Below are 19,749 nucleotides of genomic sequence, written 5' to 3' on the forward strand. Positions count from 1 at the left end.
TCTCTCTCTCTCTTTTTTTTTTGGTTAATTCTGTTGAGATTGTAATGTGGCTAGCCAGTTAGGAAAACCGCCCTGGCCAGTTTCCAGCGGGTGGAGGAGGGCTGGGGTACTGGACAGGTGAGCAGGACCTCCTACCGCAGGTACAGGGAAGAGCCCACAGCTCATCTCCATGGAGGGCAGGGGGTGGGTGGGAGGGGTCTGGGCCCCATTTGGGGCTGCACAGGCTGCGCCCCTGGCAGGCAGGGATCCTCAGCTCTTTCTCTCCCTCCATGGCTCTCTCAGGGTTCCTACTCTTTCCAAGGAAGTGGCCAGAGAGAGAAATCCATTCTGCATTCCTCCCTAGGGGCAGTGACACAGCTCGCCCCAGACCTTCTGAGGGCTTCACCCAGGGCCAGCCCCACAGATACACCCTTCTCCTCCTATGATTGTATCAGCCTGTTGAAAAGGGGTCCGGTCGTCAGCCTAGTGCAAAGACACTGAGGTCCCCTGAGGCCTGATCCCCAAGAGGGCAAGGTGGGGCCTAGAACAAAGAAGAGAGAGATCTACCATGTGGGAAAAGGCAGGGGAGGCAAGGCCCCTGAGGACAGGACTGTGGCATTCATTCTGGTTCTCCGAGTCCCCACAGAGCCTGGCACGCAGTGGGCCTCGGCACACGGCTGCTGAGTAACAGGCTTGCGTGAAGACAGCGCAGCTGCAGTGACTCACCGAGGCCTTGCTACCTGCCGGGAAGGCACCTCACGTCCATTTGGTCGAGAATTCTCAGAACCCCTTTAAAAAAAAGAATTCTCAGAACCCCAAGAGGCAGGTGGCAGTAGCCCTGTATTTCAGATAACAAAACTGAGGCCCCGAGAAGTAAAAGCATTTGCCCAAGGTCAGGCAGCTGGTAAGCGGCGGGGCAGGGCCCGGGGTCCCACCTGTCCTACTCCATGGCCCTTGCTCTCATCCGCTCCGCTGTAGACGCAGAGAGAAAACCTGGGAAGAACAGAAATAACTTTGAGAGGAATCAGGCAAAACCACTGACTATTTCACAGATCAAGAGACCAAGGCTCTGGGCTGGGGCTGGGCTTTCTTTTCTGATCGGGAAGATCTTGTTTTGAAGAGAAGGCCGCTGAGTAGAGGTCAGGGCCTAGGCGGGCGGTTGCCGATGATGGACCAGCTTTCTGGGGAAGCCTCCAACGTCATCTCAGCTTTCTAAGCCAAAGAAACCCACTTGAGAATGCTTCCCATTGCTCCCCTGCGTCGCCTTAGCGGACACCTCCCTGACCCTGGGCAGAGGGAGCAGGGAGTTCAGGACAGAGCCAGTCCTCCCCAGAAAGGGTGGCCCCCTCTACCCAAGGTGACCTGACCCATCCCTACTAGTCCTGAGACTCCTGCTCCTGGCCAGGGCTGGCCCGTGTCAGCCGGGCTGCTCATTCAGACTCAGCCCTGGTCACAAGGAGGCAAAACTTCACACGGTAGTCAGGCCTGGCCTGCGGGAAGGGTAACACAGAAGTTCTCGCTATTACTGCTAACACTGAGGGCAGCTAACACTGAGGGCAACATTCCCGGAGCTCCCGGCACAGTCAAGCGCCAAGAACTTTATCAGGATTGTCTTGTTTATTTTATTTATTTGAGAGAGAGAGAGACAAAGAGAGCAGAGGCAGGGGCAGAGGGAGAGGGAGAAGCAGACTCCCCGCTGAGCAGGGAGCCCGACGTGGGACTCGATCCCAGGACCCTGGGATCATGACCTGAGCCGAAGGCAGAAGCCCAACCAACTGAGCCACCCAGGTGCCCCAGGATTGTCTTGTTTAATATACACAACCTTACAAGGCAGGTATTCTCATCAGTAGCCCCACTTTAAAGATGGAAAAACTTAAGTTCAGAGAAATCAGGTCATTCCCAGGAGTTGAACCTGGGTCTGGCCAGATCCTGTGTGCTTAAGCAACCCACTTGGAGATGAAGGGCTTGTCCACTGACCCCTGGAATGAGCCCTCCCCACCAGCCTCCACTGAGCAAGGACAGCCACTAGTACTGTATGCTCAGCTGGGTTAGAGGCGCAGGAGGAGTCCGGGGATGGGGTCCTGGACAGATAAGGGGCAGTTACCCATGTCACCAGCCAGCATGCAGCACGCTTTGGACGTTCTAGAAAACACATGAGCCAATCACTCCTAATGCTGTGTGATGTTGGGCAAGCCACGGCAGTTCTCTGTGCTTCGGTTTTCTCAGCTGAGCTACAAAGTCCCTTCTAGCACCAAATATGAAAGAGCTGGGGCACCTGGGTGGCTCAGTCAGTTAGGCGACTGCCTTCGGCTCAGGTCACGATCTCAGGGCCCTGGTATCAAGTCCCATGTCGGGCTCCCCGCTCAGCGGGGAGTCTGCTTCTCCATCTCCCTCCGTGCTCTCTCTCGCTCTCTCTCAAATAAATAAAATCTTTAAAAAATAAAAAAAGAGGGTGCCTGGGTGGCTCAGTTGGTTAAGCGACTGCCTTAGGCTCAGGTCATGATCCTGGAGTCCCGGGATCGAGTCCCGCATCGGGCTACCTGCTCGGCAGGGAGTCTGCTTCTCCCTCTCCTGCTCCCCCTCTTGTGCTCTTTCTCTCTCTCACTCAAATAAATAAATAAAATCTTTAAAAAAAAAAATTAAATAAAAATAAATAAAAAACAAAAAAAGATCCGACAAAACTGTCAAAATCACACAAATCCCCTGGTCCAAACCAAAAGCAAGGGGCATGCTCTTCCTCATACTCCATCCTCAGTTTTTGGTGCCACCCAACCCCAAGGAAAACTAATGCCTTTGTACACCTTTCCCTTTGGTTTGACCACAGCCTGCCTCACTGGAGACTTAGGCCATGTTCACGGCCACAACACATGTGCGTGCACGCACACACACACGCGCGCGCACACGCACGGACCCGCCTCCGGACCTGCCTCCTCTCCACATCCCCAGAAGGCTTCAGGTCTGGCGGGCTGCTACTTGGGGTAGTATCCAGCCCGCCCACCAAAGGGGCGTCACTGACGTCCCACGATGGCCTCCACGCACCGGGCTCCCTGTGAAGACCCTGACCTCTCACACTTCTTCCCTCCCCTGCTCAGAAGCCCACACAGCCATGGGCGTGTGGCACAGATGTTGGCTAACACGTCGAACAGCAAAAAGCTGGAAACAGCCTCTGTGCACAGCCTGAGGGGACGGTAGTCATACGATGGAACATTCTGCAGCCATTAAAATACGTTTAGAGTTACCAACCTAGAGGGGTTCCTGGCCGGTTCAGTCGGTAGAGCATGCGACTCTTGATCTTGGGGTCAGGAGTTCGAACCCCACGTTGGGTGCAGAGATTACTTAAATAAATAAAACTTAAAAAAAAGAAGAAGAAGAAGAATTATCCACCTAGAAATTCCTGAACCTAGTATCTGAGATATACTGTAGATGCAACAAGACAGGGTACTTTTGCATGAATGCAGGAAGCAGCACAGAAGGATATACCAAACGCACCAAATGCCCTGGGAGGGCTTAGCTTTCCCACACTTCACTCTTTGGGTTGTGGGATGATAGTGATTTTCTTCCTTTATTTTTATTTTTTATTTTTTTAAGATTTTATTTATTTACTCATGAGAGACAGAGAGAGAGAGAGAGGCAGAGGCAGAGGGAGAAGCAGGGAGCCCGATGCGGGACTCGATCCCAGGACCCTGGGATCATGACCTGAGCCGAAGGCAGACGCTTAACTGACTGAGCCACCCAGGCATCCCGTGATTTTCTTCCTTTAGCCAATCCAATGTTTTCTGTCATATGTATGCATTATTTGGGAAGTTCAAAAATTTTACTCTGTGGCTGATGAGTCAACCAATCCTCCTCCTCCCTGGTACTTAGGGCTCTGAAACAATTGGGCTGCCCTCAATCTGCTCTGCAACCAAAATCCGCCACCACCCCATGCAGCCATCATGGTCTATGTACAGTCGTCCCCTTGCTCTCCAACCTTCCCACCCTGCCTGTTCCTACCAGGCCCTCCTCCACCCACAAAGCCTTTGAGCAGGGACCTCCCCACCTGCCCCACTGGCCTGAAAACACCTTCCTTCCCAAGCTACCCTGGCCTCCACTGCCCTGGTGTGTGGCTTCTCTCTCCCACCAGGAGGCAAGTTTCCTGCATGGGGATGGGTCTTCAGCCTATCACTCACTCCCCGTGGCACCTGGTCCATAGTGAGAGTTTGGTTATTTAGGAAACAATTACAAGGGAGCACAGGGGCTCAAGCCTGGTCAGAGATGACAGTCTAATTGGGGAGAACAGGCTGATGTATAAATGAAAAAGACAAGACCATCCACAGAACTAAGTTCTGTGTTTCATGAAGCTCAGAGTTAAAGGGAAGGGCTTATGGGAAGTGATCTGTGACCCTGTATTCAGGCTGCAGACTGGGCCACATTAACGCAGGAGAAGCATCTGGCCCCAGTGGGAAGGGCAATCCCTAGACCCACCACTCCTCCTCCCGCCATAATGTTGCTTTGCTTTGTACTTTGGCTCCTCCCCCTAGCCAAGTGGCTGATGAACTTGGGACTGACACCAAGCTCTAGTCCTCTCCAAAGGAACCTGACACTACTTCATGGGCTATACCTCAGATGCCAGACCTGCCTATGGCCTTTGGCAGCCAGGTACTGTATCAAGAACACTCCTGCCTCAGGGCCTTTGCACTTGCTATTCCCTCTGCCTGGAGAGCTCTACCCAAGCAGAAGCAACTCAGATAGCTGCAGAGAGCCCTCCCTCCCTTAGGCCTCTATTGAAATGTCACCTTATCAGAAAGGCTTCCCAGTCTTTCTAAAATAACACCCCTCTAGGGGTGCCTGGGTGGCTCAGTGGGTTAAGCGTCTGTCTTCGGCTCAGGTCATGATCCCAGGGTCCTGGGATTGAACCCCACATTGCGCTCCCTGCTCCATGGGGAGTCTGCTTCTCCCTCTCCCACTCTCCCTGCTTGTGTTCTCTTTCTCTCTCTCTGTCTCAAATAAATAAAATCTAAAAAAATAATAACAATAAATAAAATAAAATAAAACCTCTCTGGTCACCCTCTGTTCCTTAATTCACCCTCTAACAGGCTTTTCTTCTAAGCACCTCTCCCTACCTGACAGAATATAGTTAGTCGTTCATGGTCTCTCTCCTCCCACTAGAACACAAGCTCCATAGGAACGGGGGACTTGATTTTTACTCTTTGCTTCATGCTTAGGGCCAAGGCAGCAGTAGGCAGGCACTCAATAGCTGTTAAATGTTTGTCACATGGAGACACATCGCCCATACTCCTCTTGGCTGACAGAATAAAAGGCAGCCAGCTCATCCATGGATAGACAATTCATAGGTGACTGTGATCTATAACATAGAAAAACATGGCTGGCTCAACTGAGGTCTTCCTTCTGGGAACTGAGGCTGGGATACAAAGAATGCGAGGCAATTAGCAGTGGAGGAGGTGAAAGGCCATTTTGAAGAGCAAGCAGTCCTGGGTGACCATACTGGGCCTGGTACAAGGTGACAAGTCATGGGCACAGACGGTGGGGCAGAAGCAGGGGCAGCTGGGTTGGGTGGAAGGAGAGGCACCACAGAAAGCCTGCTACTTCCTAGAGCTACTCCCTTTCCTGGAGACTTCCGGAGCCCCAGGCACTCATCTCCTCACAATAATCCCCCACTTCCAATGAGCTACCTTGAATCCCTGCAATCAGATTTGTCCACTGAAGGCAGAAACAGCAGCCCACCAGGGGTGGTGGGCCGGTTACAGGAAGATGAGAGCCACGCCTACCTCCAGGCGGCCCCAGGGCCAACTGGCGGCCCACAGCTGGGCAGCACAATGTCCCCCTTGGCTGGTGCATTCTCCTGAGTGTGGCCCTGTGAACCGCCCTGGCCTCTGTCCCTTGGCTCAGAGATTTTGTTCCAGCTGCAGGCTTGGGGCCTGGGCAACACCCCGGAGCCTCCCTCCCTGGGAGGAGAGGCAGCAGTTCAAAGTAACAAGTCATTTTCTCAGAGAAGACAAAACAGGCAGTCTCCTCACCCCAGGCCCCACCCGAGCTTGGCTGATCTCATGTTCAGTCCAGTCTCAGTCAAACATTTCAGATCTCTGAAGCCCAGAGCGTCCACAAGAGGTTTTTATTTGCCACGGAATCAATAGTGCAAATTTTGTTCCATAAAAATCTGCCAAGTACACCTTAAACTTTTCAGAGTAAGAGTTCTATTTCTTCTCCCAACACAGCTCCTGTCCTGCCAGATGTCCTCATGATCATGTCCAGCTGGCTCTGTTGTTTCTATGCCTCCTAGCTTCCTGGGTCCACAGAGGAGAAGAGCTGGGCTGGGGTGAGGCGGCAGTAGCCCCAGGCCCTGTATGAGCCATGTAGCCTCTCTGAGCCTCAGTGTCCTCATCTGTAACTTGGGGCCAATAAGACCTGCCTTTTCTGCTTTTAATGAAACACTGCACAGGAAAGCTGTAAGATTGAGAAAAGAAAAAAAAGTGTGTGTTCTCTTGGTTCCTGGTACTAAAGCCCCAGCCCCAGAGGCAGCCAGGTATTGTATCAAGAATACTCCTGCCTCAGGGCCTTTGCACTTGCTGTTTCCTGGGCCTGGAGAGCTCTTCCCAAGTAGATGCAGCTAGATAGCTACAGAGAGCCCTCTTGTACTTTACTCAGCCTCTGTTCTTTTCTTCTTTCTTTTTCTTTCCTTTTTTTTTAAGCACTAGGTTATCATGGTTTGATTTTTCTTATGATTACAAAACAATTTAATTTTTAAAAATGCGGGGGAGGGGCAAGGGAGAGGGAGAGAATCCTAAGCAGACTCCGCGCTGAGCACGGAGCCTGACACGGGGCTCCATCCCAGGACCCCGAGATCATGACCTGAGCTGAAATCAAGAGTCAGCCGCTTAACCGACTGAGCCACCAGATGCCCCACAGAACAATTTCAAAATGAGGTTTTGGTACTACGTTTTTTGGGTTCCCAAACCAGCGATTTGTGGTTGTGTACAATCACTGAATCAACATTTCTAACCAATTCATGGAGACATGACATTAGTTATGGATTCAACGCTACCCAATGTCACTATGTGCTCCATTTTCTTTCGTGCAGGGTGCTGTTTTACTCGGGTCCTGGTAGTTAATCTGATGAGTACACAGAACTCAGAGAATCTGGGTAGGGAAATGGGGAAGAGAGACTGTCATTTGCCCCCACCTCCTCTCCGCCCTGGGGCTGACAGGAGGGAGCTCTTTTGAACCTGGAGCTCACTGGCAGGAGCTGTGGAGCAGATGCTGTGGAGGCCTGCCTATCCCTTGCTTTCACCATTTTAGCACACACCAGCCTGACTTCCAACTGGCAGAACCTGCATTTCTTTGCCTGAGGGCTTTTTCTAGCAGAGGAGCTGGCTCCGCTCACCCACAGAGCAGGCCAAAAGTGAGGGGGGATCTCATCTCTACACCAAGAACACCGCTCAGCCAATGATGGGTAGGAGCTGTGTATAAATACCCCTGCTCCCTCCCTTCAGTGAGATAACTTTGAGGTGCATGTTCTAAACTGTATCCCCAAGTTCCCTGACGGGATTACGTTCTGGTTGCCCACAGTGTTCATTTGCTCAACCACGGGCCCCTTATTGGCCTCTTCCCTTCTCTGTCTCACTTCCCAGCTCACCTACTGACATTTTCTAGGATGCCTCCCAAGTATACAATTTACACTTGAATCCTTATCTCAGGCTGCACTTCTGGAAGAATCTTTGGGGGATGATGGAGGGGCAGGAGAACTCATGGTGACTCACCATTGGTTAAAGCCAACTGGAAGCAAGAGGGTGTGGGAGCTCATTGTTGACGTTGGACAGGCCAACCTCCTGGGCCAGAGAGCAGATCTGGAGGGGCGGGGGGAGGGGGACTAACCGGTCTCCTCATGAAACCTACTTTCCAGTGAGGAGGGCAGATAATAAAAACAGGCTGGATATAATGACCAGGAAGCACAGAATATTATGGGCCATCCAGCTGGGAAGTCTGGACCATCCCCTGAAGAAAAAGAAATCTCTGTAGGTGTTTTAAGCAAGGGAGGGGATGAGAGCAGGTGGCGTTGTAGAATGTAGCCACAGCGTAAAACTGGATTGGGTGAAGGCAAGAGAGGTGACAGGGAGCTAGCTGCCCATAAGGTCAGGGAGAAGAAGACAGCCTGGGCTGGGGTGCAGGCAGCGGGGGAGAAGGTGTGAAGGCCGCCGAGGGGGGAAAGGACAGCACTTGGAGATGAACTAGCGGGGAGGGGTGGGGTGAGAGGGCTCATCGTGGGTCCAGTGCTTGAGCTGAGGGGGCCTGGGAGGTTGATGGTGCCAGACACCAAGATGGAGGGAAGTGGGGAAGGAGTGGGTCTGCTGCGAGCTCAGGTATAAGTACAGGTTCGGACACGTGGAGTTGAAGGGGCCTGTGGGGCGGGGAGGGGGGCAGCGGGACGGACGGCCCTAGACGCCAGAGGCAGCACCTCCACAGACAAGGACACGCTGAAGGCCCCCAGAGGAGAGCGAGGGGTGAGATAGCACCCGGGGCGGTGCCTGGGGGGGATGCCACGTTTGAGGATGGTGAGAAGTGGTGGGGTTGGCAGAGAAGGCTGAGAAGAAGCAGCCGGCTCTGTGGGCGAGCAAAGGAGGAGAAAGACCAGGGGAGCTGCCATCAGCGGAGCTATGGGAAAACCACGGCCAACAGTCCGATGCCACGAGAAGGTCAGGTGGGACGAGAGGAAGACGTGTGGTAGGGTCAGCATCAGGCCAGAGCGGTGACAGTCGAGTGACAGAGGACACAGCCTGGCGTCTGGGTTGAGGAGTGAGAGAGGAGGGGAGGGCAAGGAGACGCCAAGTGTAGACAGCTCCTCTCAGAGAGCTAAGTGGTCACCAGGGGTCCAAAAGGAGAGGAGGTGACAACCCACTCCCACTGCAAGAGACAGAGCTCACACCTCGAGCCTTGCAGGCACGGCTCTGTCCCTTTGTTAACACACCACACCCAGCACACCCAGTGGCCTTCCTGTGGCCACTGTCTTGCCGAAAGGGGCCATGAGAGACTCCCCCGTCTCCAAATTGGAGGGCTGTCAGGGTGTCCGTGAGGCCAGAGTTGGACGCCCCTCTCCCCAGCTCTGACCAGGCCCACTTAGGCTTCTCTGTGTTACATTCTGGGCTCCGACAGTGGATATCATTGGACAAAACAGTTCTTACGAAAAACACCTGAAAAGCCATCAATCCAGTCCTATTATCGACGGAGAAACTGAGGCCCAGGGAGGAGGAAATGTACCCAGGGTCCTAGAGGCTCGGCCACAGAGGTGGAACCTAACGCAGCCCTGGGACTCCAACTTCGGTATTCTTTCTACAACGCCACGGTCCCTAGGAGGAAAAGGGCCGTGGCCAAGCCGAAGCCGGGGTCGCCCAGAGCCGCCGCTGTTGGAGGCAGAGCCGGGCGGCCAGCGAAAACGGAGACGCACAGCAGAGTAAACACGAAAGGGCGTGCTGCGCGCAGCTCCTGCCAAGGAGGCAGCCCGCAGTAGGAACGGAGCCGCTCCCCCCAGCTCGGGCCTGCCCGGCTGCCCCCGCACTGGCTACGGAGGGACCCAGCGGGCCCTGCCTGCCCCCTAGGCTGCCTGGCCTCAGCCTGCTAGCCCACCGCACTGCATGCTCCTTCCTTCTCCCGGCCTGCTCGGGCAAGCCCATGAATAGAACATTAAAGGCAAAACCTTCTAAAAGAAAAAGCAGCTCCCTGGTAGGAGTCGCCCCACTAAATGTCAAATACAGAGCAAGGCTTTCTGCCTCGTGTGCTTCTCACTAATGGAAGCACCTTAGCCTCCATATCCCCATCATCCAATCGCCCTATAAATAAATCATTGTAAGAAGAATGCCAATTTTCCCCCTAGGGCCTCGTGAATCTCTCTACACAACCATATGTAAAGGCCTCCTTCACTGTGTTGGTGCAGGTGCCCAGAGAGAGATGGCAAACTCTGCTAGGGCAATTTTAGAGGCAGAAGCAAACTTTCACACCATCTCAGTGGGCTGCGAGTTGGGAGCCCAGCTTTTCTCCTGACTTGGGGGAGACTTCTGCTCAATTTCCTGCAGACCCACCCTGACGACGCTGCCACAGCCCTCTGGAATCAGCCCAGGAAGCTGCCAAGAGGCCCCTCTCCAGGGTCTGCTGGGGCCTGTCCCCTAGAACCCACCCCTGCAGGGCAGCCACACACCAGCTCACCAAGCTTTGACGCCACACGCCAGAGTTGGACGCCCGACGCGTGGTGCGTAGAGCACTGGCCCACTCACTCCCGGAGGCCTCCCCTGACGAGCTCGCCAGCCCACTAATGTCACCAACGCCGTGCTGCTGGCCCCGAGGTGCAGGTGCCGACGAAGGCTGCACGACCAGTGGGGCGGGGCGCAGGCACAGGGGTGCTCTACTCTGCAACGGCAGACTTCTGGCATGCACACTTCCGGAGCCTGCTGCATGCCTGCCAGGTGTGTTTCTGCAAATATGCACGTGCACACACACACTCACACACACACACACACACACACACACACTGTATTGTGCCAACCCTCTTGCCATGCCAGCACGGAGGCCTCCAGAGCAACTCTCCTGAATCAGATAGCAGAGGCTGTCTGCTGGTTTGGATCCCAACTTCGCTGACTGATTAGACAATGATCACAGGCTCAGAAGGACCGGCTTATCTGTGAGATCAGACCCCCTGCCTCACCGTGGCAGGGGGAGCTCCTCACTCAGAGGTGGGAGTCTGCCCTTCTCCCTCCCAAGACCACCTAGACTCTCGGCCTTAACTCATCTTCTTTCTTTTCCAAACCACAGGGAAAACTGGCCTCTGGAATTCAACCATGGCTGGAAGGGGGCAGGAGAAGTCCCTTCTGGAGGACAGGTCTGAGCTGTGAGGTTACAGTCCAGCTAACAGACTAGGGCTGGGCCATGGGAACACCACCCCAGGAGTGAGGGAGAACTCCAGAGGTGGGGGGTAGGTACAGGTGGAGGGACCCCGCTTCATCCAGCCTGCCAGCTACCACCCACCTGGGCCATACCTGGGGCTGTTGCGCCCCACACAAGCACCCGCCAGTCTGGGGTGTAGCTGTGTGAACAAGCTCACCAGGCTAGCCAGGAAGAGCAACGTATGGGGAAGGCCCAGCCCCCAAATAAACCGTGTCCCAGACTTTCTCAATGGCTTGAAAGCAGGCAGGATGGTGCTGGCCTAGGGTCCCAGTCTCTGCCATGAAGAAACCACAGCCGGAGGCAGGAGGCAGGAGGCAGCAGGTGAGGGTGTGTCTGCCCAGACACAGCGAGGGCTAGGGAAGAAGAGGACAGGGGAGACCCTGGCTCGGGGTCCTAGAGCCCCAGGTCCCAGCCAGAGACGCTCCTGGAGGTACAGCAGAAGGGGAGCGCATGGGAACTACCAGGGAGCTCTGTAACAAGATACAAATGATTCAGCACCCCGCAAAACAAATGTCACGTAAATTCAAGGCAGATGGGCATGTGAGACAGTGGAGCTTAGGGGTTAAGAGAGCAAGCAAGTGAAACAGTGTGGTGGCTGTCGGATCTGGGACTGCATTCTGACTCAATAATGTGCCAGCCGAGTGACCCGGGGCAAGGGACTTCATTTGTCTGTGCCTCAGTTTCCATATCTGTAGAGCAGGAACAAGTACAGACTGACCTCAAAGGGCAACTGTGGAGATGACATGACAAAAGGTATGGAGTACACCTAGCTTGGTCCATCAGTAATTAATTATAAGCAGGTATTGGCAGTGCATGGACAGGGATTGGCACGGGTGGGCCCTTGCTGCCCCTGTCTCCGCTAGCATCCATACCTCCTCCTGGGGGGCTCAACCAGGCATGCTCTGAGACCTGACATGGCGTGGCTTTGCCCTAGTGAGGGGCCCCAAGTCAGGGTGCCTCCTCTCCCCAGTTCAAAGGCATCCAAGGAGGTCCCTGCTCTGGGCCCCCTAACCTTGGAGCTGATGTCTCCCTAGGTGTTGTCCCAGGCCTTGAGGCCTCTGAAGTCCCTGCCCCACTCCTCTTTCCGACTCACTTCTAGTCAGGGTGGCCTGGCCAGTGCACCCCAAGGAAGGGCTGCTTCCGGCATTCTGCGCGGAGGTCCTGCCTTCTGCTGTCCCTGGAGGCTCTGTTCCCGTTTCGCCAGCTATTTTGCTTCCTTGGCCATCTGTTCCCTCCCTGTCATCTCCTCTCTGCTTTAACCTTAACCACTACTTTGCTGCAGATGGTACCCAACAGATCCGTTCTTGACATCCTTCATGATGCCTGCCCCCTCCTTCTCCTCTCCAGCAAGTGAACCCCTCTCTGCTCTGTCCTTTTTCAGACTATGACTCCAAAGCTTGGAGCTGGATTCACCCCACAGGCCTCCCTCCTCAGTCCCATCTGCTGTCAATGCGGCCACAGGTCAGGGGACAGACACCCACCCTCCCCCCCCCCCTTTTCCTCTTCCTAAAGAGACTTCCCCTTTTCAAACTTGGCCAAGAATATTCTCCTGGCATCAGGTCCACCGTCTGCTCCAGTTATCTACCTGGTGTTCACAAATAGTGCCCTTAAAGCCTCCAGGGGCCTCGGGATCAGTGGCCTGAGACAGACCAGAAACTCCAGGCTGCCTTCCGGTGGTGCAGGAGCCAATGTGCCCGAGCGGGGGGTCTGGGTCCTGAATGGTTTCTCTGTAGAAGATGGGCCTGAGCAGTGCAGCGAGGACTTGGCCGCATATCGGCATGACGGGAATCGAACCAAAACACACTTGCTATGTGGTCTGAGCTCACAAGGAGAACAATGCACTCCTTGCCTTGCTTTTATTCTGGCCACTGGTGAGAAAATGCATGCACGGGCTTTAATGAGCAACTCCCGCTGCTTCTCTTCTATTGGTGTGTCCTGGTGCTCCCCTAAAATTCCTCCCCTTGGCTTCTCTTTTCTGGCATAAGGACCAGGAGCTTTGAGAAAGGAAGCAGCCCAGAGGCTCCCAATGAAAGAAGCTGTTTTGGTGACACTGGTTACCACCAGGCTGCATTCCCTGGGTGGGACACAATTAGGCGGGGAAGACTGAAATTTCGTTTCTGCACCAAGATTTGGGATTAAAAAAGCCTCATATCTCAACCCTCCCGAGCAGGGCTCTTGTAACTTCCTCTCTACATACTTCCTCTGCAGCAGAAAGAAGAGTGTCTTGGCTGTCCATGGAATATTCCTCCCTTCTCTTCTCTATTGGAGCTACAGAGGACCTTGTTATGGATAGCTCCAAGAGGTGGAGCCTGCTGACACCTGGACAGCTGGAGACTCTCAGGTCACCTAGGGAACCTCTGGATTCAAATCCACCAAGCACTGACGACCCTGCGGTCCCTTCCTCCCACTTCCTCCCTTTCTTCACACAAAGGAGACCCAATCCAGCCACCAGGCCAGCCCATGTGGCTATGGAAACCAAAAGAACAAAATGCTTCTTACTGGATTGCAGGCCTTAATCTAGCTCTTGCTGAATTATTCAAGGATGGCATTAACTTATAAATGAGCGTGTTTGACTGATTTTGTGGTTGATGTACAGATATATTCTAATGAAAGACAGCTACAAGATTTTAAATTATTAATTAGACTGCCACTTAACAAAGCCTATTTGGCACTCTATTTCCTTACTTAACAAGGCAAAAACTTTAAGGATAGGTTCTGTATTAGCCCAGAGGCTGTTGATTTGCATTCTGTTTTTATAGCTCTAAAAATGAAAACCATAGATCCTGACCTTAAGCAGGCTACTTCTGGCAAAGCAAAACCCCCAACAGGCTTCCCTTTCTTCCTGGATGATGCTGGGTGGCTCCGGGCATGGCTTGCCCTGCCTGTCTCTCATCTCTGACCAGAGGCTTGCTTTTTATATCCCTGGTTCTGCCAGGGGCCAGGAGATGGAAAAGAGGGCAGGCAGCTGCTGAAGCCTCCAGCTACCAGCACTGTCAGCAGCAGGATCCACTGACGACTCAGGCTGTTCTGGTTCACAGAGGTGCGGCTATGGCCAGTAGAGTCCTTTCATTAAGAGACACAAGGCAGCACCCCCCAATTCCTAAAATGTCCTGCCAGGGGACAGCACCCAGCTTGCTGTAATAGGACAACCAGAAGTCAGAGCAATGACCCCCATGATCCAATGTCTACATTCACCTTCTTCAGACCACTGAGCCTCCTCACTCCACAAAGCGCTCCATTGTCAAGACCGTGAGCCCAACCAACCCTTTACAGAAAAGTACAAGGGTGTTTCTCTTCCACCCTACCCCAGGATCTAGGGATAGCTGCTCTTTCTTTTTTCAAATCCTTTTCCAAATCGAGACTATGATACTCCGCCAGGTCCAGGACTCCATGCAGGGCTCTGCAGCTGATAGGCAGGGAAACTGCAACAGTGGTCTGAACCCATCCCATAACATTGTTGCTTGGAGCTTTTGGGAAGAATTCGAGAAGCAGAAACTGCAATGGCCACCTCCCTTGGCATTAGCCTTTGGCTTTGAGCACACACCTAGAATCCACACAGCGTATCTGAGTGTCCCGTATGTGTGTGTAAAAGAAACAAGTCCTACGGATCAGGACCAGGGGCTGAGAGAGCAGATTGTCCGGCAAAGGACCAAAATAAAAGTCCTTTGCCCACACAACGTCCCAGCAGCAGGCTGCAGGCCACTGGAGCTGAGCCTAGCCCAGCAAAGGGCTTTTCTGCTCTGTTTTCCTCCGGCCAATCCAGGTGGAAACCTCTTTGCTGGTAGAACCTCTCTCACCAACCAAGCCATGCAGGAAGGGAAAAATAGCCCAAGTGGTGAACACATATGACTGCCAAGCCTCCAGTGGCCACCTCTTGAACAGGGTAAGTGAGCCTCCTCCACCAGGAGAGGCCCCCAGAATGCACTGGGCTCATCCTGAGTTGGGTCTCTGGCTAGCAAGGATGGGAGAGAAAGGCTTCTGGAGGCTGCTCAAGCCTCCCTGGGCACCTAAGCCATGTAAATAAAGTACACGGGCTGCTTTGTGGCTCATTTTTAACTGTAAACTGCCAAAAGACAAAAGACCAGAAGGAAAATGAGATGTCAGTTCCCCTCTATTATCTCCATCACAGACCCAGCAACCTGGACATGGTGGCCTCTTAAAACTGCCTAGGAAGCCTTACCCACCAAGGCCAGTGTGCACACTCCAGGCCCAAGCTTCTCAGACCCCGGCTTCTGCTCAGTTCTGTAAAAATCACCCTCTGTGTGCAGACACTGACCAGCACTGCTAGCTGCTGAAAGGACTTTTAGTCCCTTTCTGCAGGGAAAAGGAACCGGGGTGTATCAGTGAAGAGGTTTCTCCAACCAGCCGCAGAGACTTTCCCCACACCACAGTAAAAGGCAGTCAGCGTTTCCCCCCGGCACTGCCCCGACCCACGTGGAAGACACAAGTCACACACAAGTTTGTGACTATTGACACGATGGGGCAACCGAGGCTCCCCTGTAGGCCTGAGCAAGCCGGGACCACCACACAGCCTTTACTGCTTCCAGTGAAGGCGTGGTTTCTTCACCCACCTGTCCCACCTGCTTGTGGGGTCTCTTCCACGACCCCCACATCTGCTCCTCTCCGCCCATCTTGGGGCTTCGCTGCCCATTCCTCCGCCACCTCCCCCTGCCCGTTTTCTCCTTCCCCATCCTACTGTGAGGTCAGAATCCTGTGCTTACGACACCTCGGTCTGTTGCCATGGAAACAGGGGCGGATTAAGGCAGGAGCGCGGAGCGCAGGGATCAGGCCCCTCAGCTACCTGAGCTCCCGCCTCAGCCGGCTCCCGCAGGGCCCCGGCAGCCAGACGCAGCCGCCGCGGCTCGCCGGCCACCCGGCCCGGCCCAGAGACGATAGGGTCCCGACCGAGCGTCGCAGCTCGCCCCGACCCGGGAGGGGAGGGAGGCAGACGCCGAGGCCGGGGCAGCGGGAGACAGGGCTTGCGGGCTCTCGGCGTGGTCACCTGCCCTCCCTGGGCCCCGGGGACAGCTCCCCGCGCGGCAGCCACGTGGGGGCGCGGCGGGACTTCCCCAGCACCCGCGCCAACTTTGCAACGCTCTGCAATGAGCCGGGCTGCGGGGGGATGGGAGGGGGATTGTGGTTAGGTGGTCGCGGGGCCAGCTCTCCTCAAGTTGAGCCTGGCACCTGCCCCGCACGCAGCCGGTACGGCCCCCGCCGTCCCATCTCTCTGCTCCAGGCATAAGGAAAGTTTGAAGAACCGGACATCAGGCGCTAGCCACCTCCCCTGGGCTGCCGCGTGCCCAGAGCCCATCCCTGAGGACCAAAGCAGGACTGCAGGGAAGGTGCCCGCGTCCCGGCCCCGCCTGAGAAGCGAGGGCGCGCAGGGAGCGCCCGGGCGGCGCGGTGACTGACCGCTGGTCGCCCTGGAGCGCGGGCTGCACCCGGCCCCGCCGAAGCGGCAGAACCGGCAGCAGGCGCCCACGCAGGGGATGGAGCCTGCAACTGCAAAACTTTATAATGGCAAAGCAAAGGTCTCGGAAGGCCGGCTCCCCTTCCATCATGGGTAGCTCACAGTGGTCTCGAAATGACCTCCCCGAGCCAGATCCCTAGGCCTGGCCGCTTGATCCATGGTGCAAATCCCGTGTCTCGCAACCGGCCACCGACAGGGGCTGAGCTCCAGCAGCAAACCCTCCGCAGGTGCGTCCCCGCAAAGCCCGCCAGCCCGCCAGCCCGCCAGCCCGCCAGCGGCTGCTTCCCGGGCGAGGACCTCGGGCGCCGGGGAGCTCTCGGGTGGCTCCCGGGCTCGAGGCTCTGCCGCGTGCGCACTCAACTCCAACTTGCCCCTTCGGCTCCAACTCACCTTTGCGAAGCATGTTGGCCGCGGGGCCGCCACTCCGAGGTCGGCCTAGGCGCGCTCCCTCCCAGAGTCCGGATTCAAATCCTTGGGCGCCGGCTGCAGCTAATCCGAGCGCGTCGAGGCGGGGGCAAGCCGGGGATCCGCTTGTGCCCGGCAGCCCGGCCCCTCAGGGGCATGGTGAGCCCGAGCCCCGCGCCGAGGGCACCGGCGCCCACTAGCAACCGCGGCTCTGCCGGGCAGCCCGGCGCGCTCGCTCAGCCCCGGGACAAGCGGCTTGCTCCGCGGAGCCGGCGGCCTGCTTCTGCAGCCCCGAGCTCTTTGCAGGCGGTTTTGAGGAGGGACGCCGCCCCCCGGCCACCCGGCCGCCGGGCCGCGGCTCCCTCCTCTCCGCCCCCTCGGGCCGCCGCCGCCGCCGCGGCTGCTGCAAAAGGGCGCTCGCACGCACCGCCGAGCTCCGGGGAAAGCGCCCGGCGCGCGTTTGCAGGACCCAGCGATCGGCGGAGCGGGGCGCCTCCCTTCCTCCCCCCACCCCCCGGCTTCCCCCACCTTTCCTCCTCCCACCCTCCCTCGCTCGCTCGCTAGCTCCCTCCCTCTCGCTCCGCTCCCCGCCCCCGCTCACGGAGCGCCTCCCATACAAAATTTATGAAAGTGCTCTCAGCTCGCGGTGCCGAGCGCCGTCCTATTCCCAGGGCAGCGGCGCTCAGCCGCGCGGCACCGCCTCCCAAGGTGTTTTCGCTGCGCCCGACCCCGGGGACGATCCTTGGCCCGCGTCGGTCCAAGTACCTGCCCCAGCCCTTGGGCGGCCGTCGGGCCACTCGAAAGCCCCTCCCGGGCCCCGCGGGCTTCCCGGAGCTCGCACCCGCAGCCCAACCCCCGCCCGCTCGCCCTTCGCGGCTGGAGGTCACTGAGAGAGGCGGCTGGAAGCGTGCGCTCTGCCCACCGGCTGGGACGGGAGGACTGCCGCCCAGAGACCCCGATCACAAGTCTGCACCCTTGCCCATATCCTCTCTAGCCGGCTCCGCTTCCTTCTCGGAGGTTCGACGGCTCCTCCCTGCCCAGGACAGCTCCGGGAAACCCAGCCGCCTCGCATCCCGCGTCCCAGGATACTATTCTTTTGGGGGGTAGGTGTGGCGCGCCCCCAGGCTGGTCTAGTCCACCCAGCTAGCATTCAGGGAGGCCCCGTTGCAAATCCTAGAGAGAGGGGAGGACCAATGTGGGGCTCAGGTGGGCTATCCCCGCCTAGACGGGGTGGGGGTGGGGGTCCCTGATCTCCTTCAGTCTACACAGACCCCACCCGGGGCTTCCTGGAAAATGGAAGGAGGCACCGCCTAGAAAGCAGGTCCCGAAGGGGGCCAGTTGCACTGAGCAGAGAAGGTTCAGGCCAGGCGAGATCCTGGGTGGAGGCGGCACCCCCTACTGGCCTGGGATAAGAGGGGTCCTGGGAAAGGAAAAAGAGTGGGCTGTCACTCATTCAATAAATGGGCTGCATTTATTGTGGGTCAATCGTGTGGGGCTTTACTATTCCTAGGGATTCAGCCAATGAAAAAGACAAGGTCCCTGCCTTTGTGGAGTTTAATACAGTTAATAGGCACCAAATGAGAAAAGTCCAGATGAGACAATGCATGGAGGAAAAGCAAGCAGGGTATAGTAGAGAGCTGATATGAGGGGGTCAGGGAGTGCTGCTTTAAGCCGGTGACATCTAAGAGAGCTAACTGAAGTGAGACAATCAGTTGCAATCCCTTGGAGAAAAACTTGGTATGATTGGCGAAAGAAGGCCAGTATCATTCATTCACTCACACATGCATTCAATGGCACCGAGGCTCTGGGTTTCAGCTAACTACATTGGCATGTTAACTACAAAAGCCTAGGGCATAGTTGGGGAAGAAAGACCCACAAGCCATCTTAGAATGTGACAGGAGGAGACACAAAGTTTTGGAGGGGGCTCTGCTAGCTCTGTGAGGGGTGAAGGACGATCAAGAAAGCCTTCATCAAAGGGATGGCATTTAGGTTGGGTCCTGAGGGCTGAGTTCATCAGTCTGAGAAGGAAAAAGGGCATTCTAGGCAGGAGAGAAGGTGCAAATGCTTGAAGGTGAAAAAGTAACCTTGTTCTGAAGATTCAGAAGATTGGTCCATATTGGGATGGAACTGAAGGTGATGTATTCTTTCTCTTAGCCTTGACCAGCTGCAGGGCTGGACTTGGCCCCACACCCTGCCAGACGTTAAAGCTGGTCTTGAAGGCAGAAACTCTCTGTGAGTGAACTGAGGCCCAGGGAGGCTGAACAACTTGCTCCATGTCACAAAGCAGATCAGTGCCAAAGTGTAGGCCTGAATCGGGGTATGCTAATCCTCCTTCCAACTCCCTGAGCTGCCTCCCCATGACCCCCCTGCCCCATAAACTCCAGCATCTCAGACAAAGTTAGCTGGGGCTGGGCGTGAGTGTGAGAAGCAGCGTTATTTCAGGCCTCAGGAGGTCTGGGTGCTGCTTTGGAGTCCAGCCAGGGGGTGGGGGTGACTCTTAGGCGGGTGTTGTGGTATAATGTGGGGGTGCACTGTGCCCGCCTTCTTGTCAGGCAGTAATTACTCAGCCTGCTGAGTAACTCAGGCAGGGAGACCCCCCACAAACAGATGGAGGTGTTCTCAGCCCAAGTTGAAGGACAGCCCCCAATGTCCTTCACTACAGTATCTTAGGGGACATGCTCCCTAGACATCACCTGGTTTCCTAATGGGTGCTAGGGCAGCTCATTCAGCACAAGAGGCTGTGGGGCAATGTTGTAAGAGGATGAGGGCCTTCAATCATCAACAGGCCCCACTTCTGCCTAGGGAAAGGCCCTAAGGGATGGGGTGCCTGCTAGGGAAAAGCCACTGCTCTGCTGGAGTCAATCCTCACCCCCTGGGAACTCACAGCTGCAGCCAGAGTTAAAGCTGTCCACAGGCTGGGCCTCAGTGCCCTGAAGGGGGAGGGGCTGAACTCCGGGGATCCCTGG

At 55.8% G+C, this 19,749-nt stretch overlaps 2 protein-coding genes across 2 annotated transcripts in view; both read right to left on the reverse strand.

Moving 5' to 3' along the window:
* The window catches only part of RTN4RL1 (reticulon 4 receptor like 1), a 70,332-nt gene extending 53,081 nt beyond the window's left edge, over positions 1 to 17,251 (reverse strand). The window contains exon 1 of the mRNA XM_081806109.1: positions 16,769 to 17,251. Coding sequence (XP_081662235.1) covers positions 16,769 to 16,781 — 13 coding nt within the window. The 5' untranslated portion in view covers positions 16,782 to 17,251. The remainder of the gene's footprint in view (positions 1 to 16,768) is intronic.
* Positions 1 to 19,382, reverse strand: part of PRPF8 (pre-mRNA processing factor 8) — a 335,003-nt gene extending 315,621 nt beyond the window's left edge. The window contains exon 1 of the mRNA XM_081806063.1: positions 19,379 to 19,382. The gene's annotated coding sequence lies outside the window, so the exon portion shown is untranslated. The remainder of the gene's footprint in view (positions 1 to 19,378) is intronic.
* Positions 19,383 to 19,749: the final 367 nt, after the last annotated feature.

This window comes from Leptonychotes weddellii, chromosome 15 (assembly GCF_054177405.1).
Source record: "Leptonychotes weddellii isolate Sample4059 chromosome 15, ASM5417740v2, whole genome shotgun sequence".
Classification (NCBI taxonomy): domain Eukaryota; kingdom Metazoa; phylum Chordata; class Mammalia; order Carnivora; family Phocidae; genus Leptonychotes; species Leptonychotes weddellii.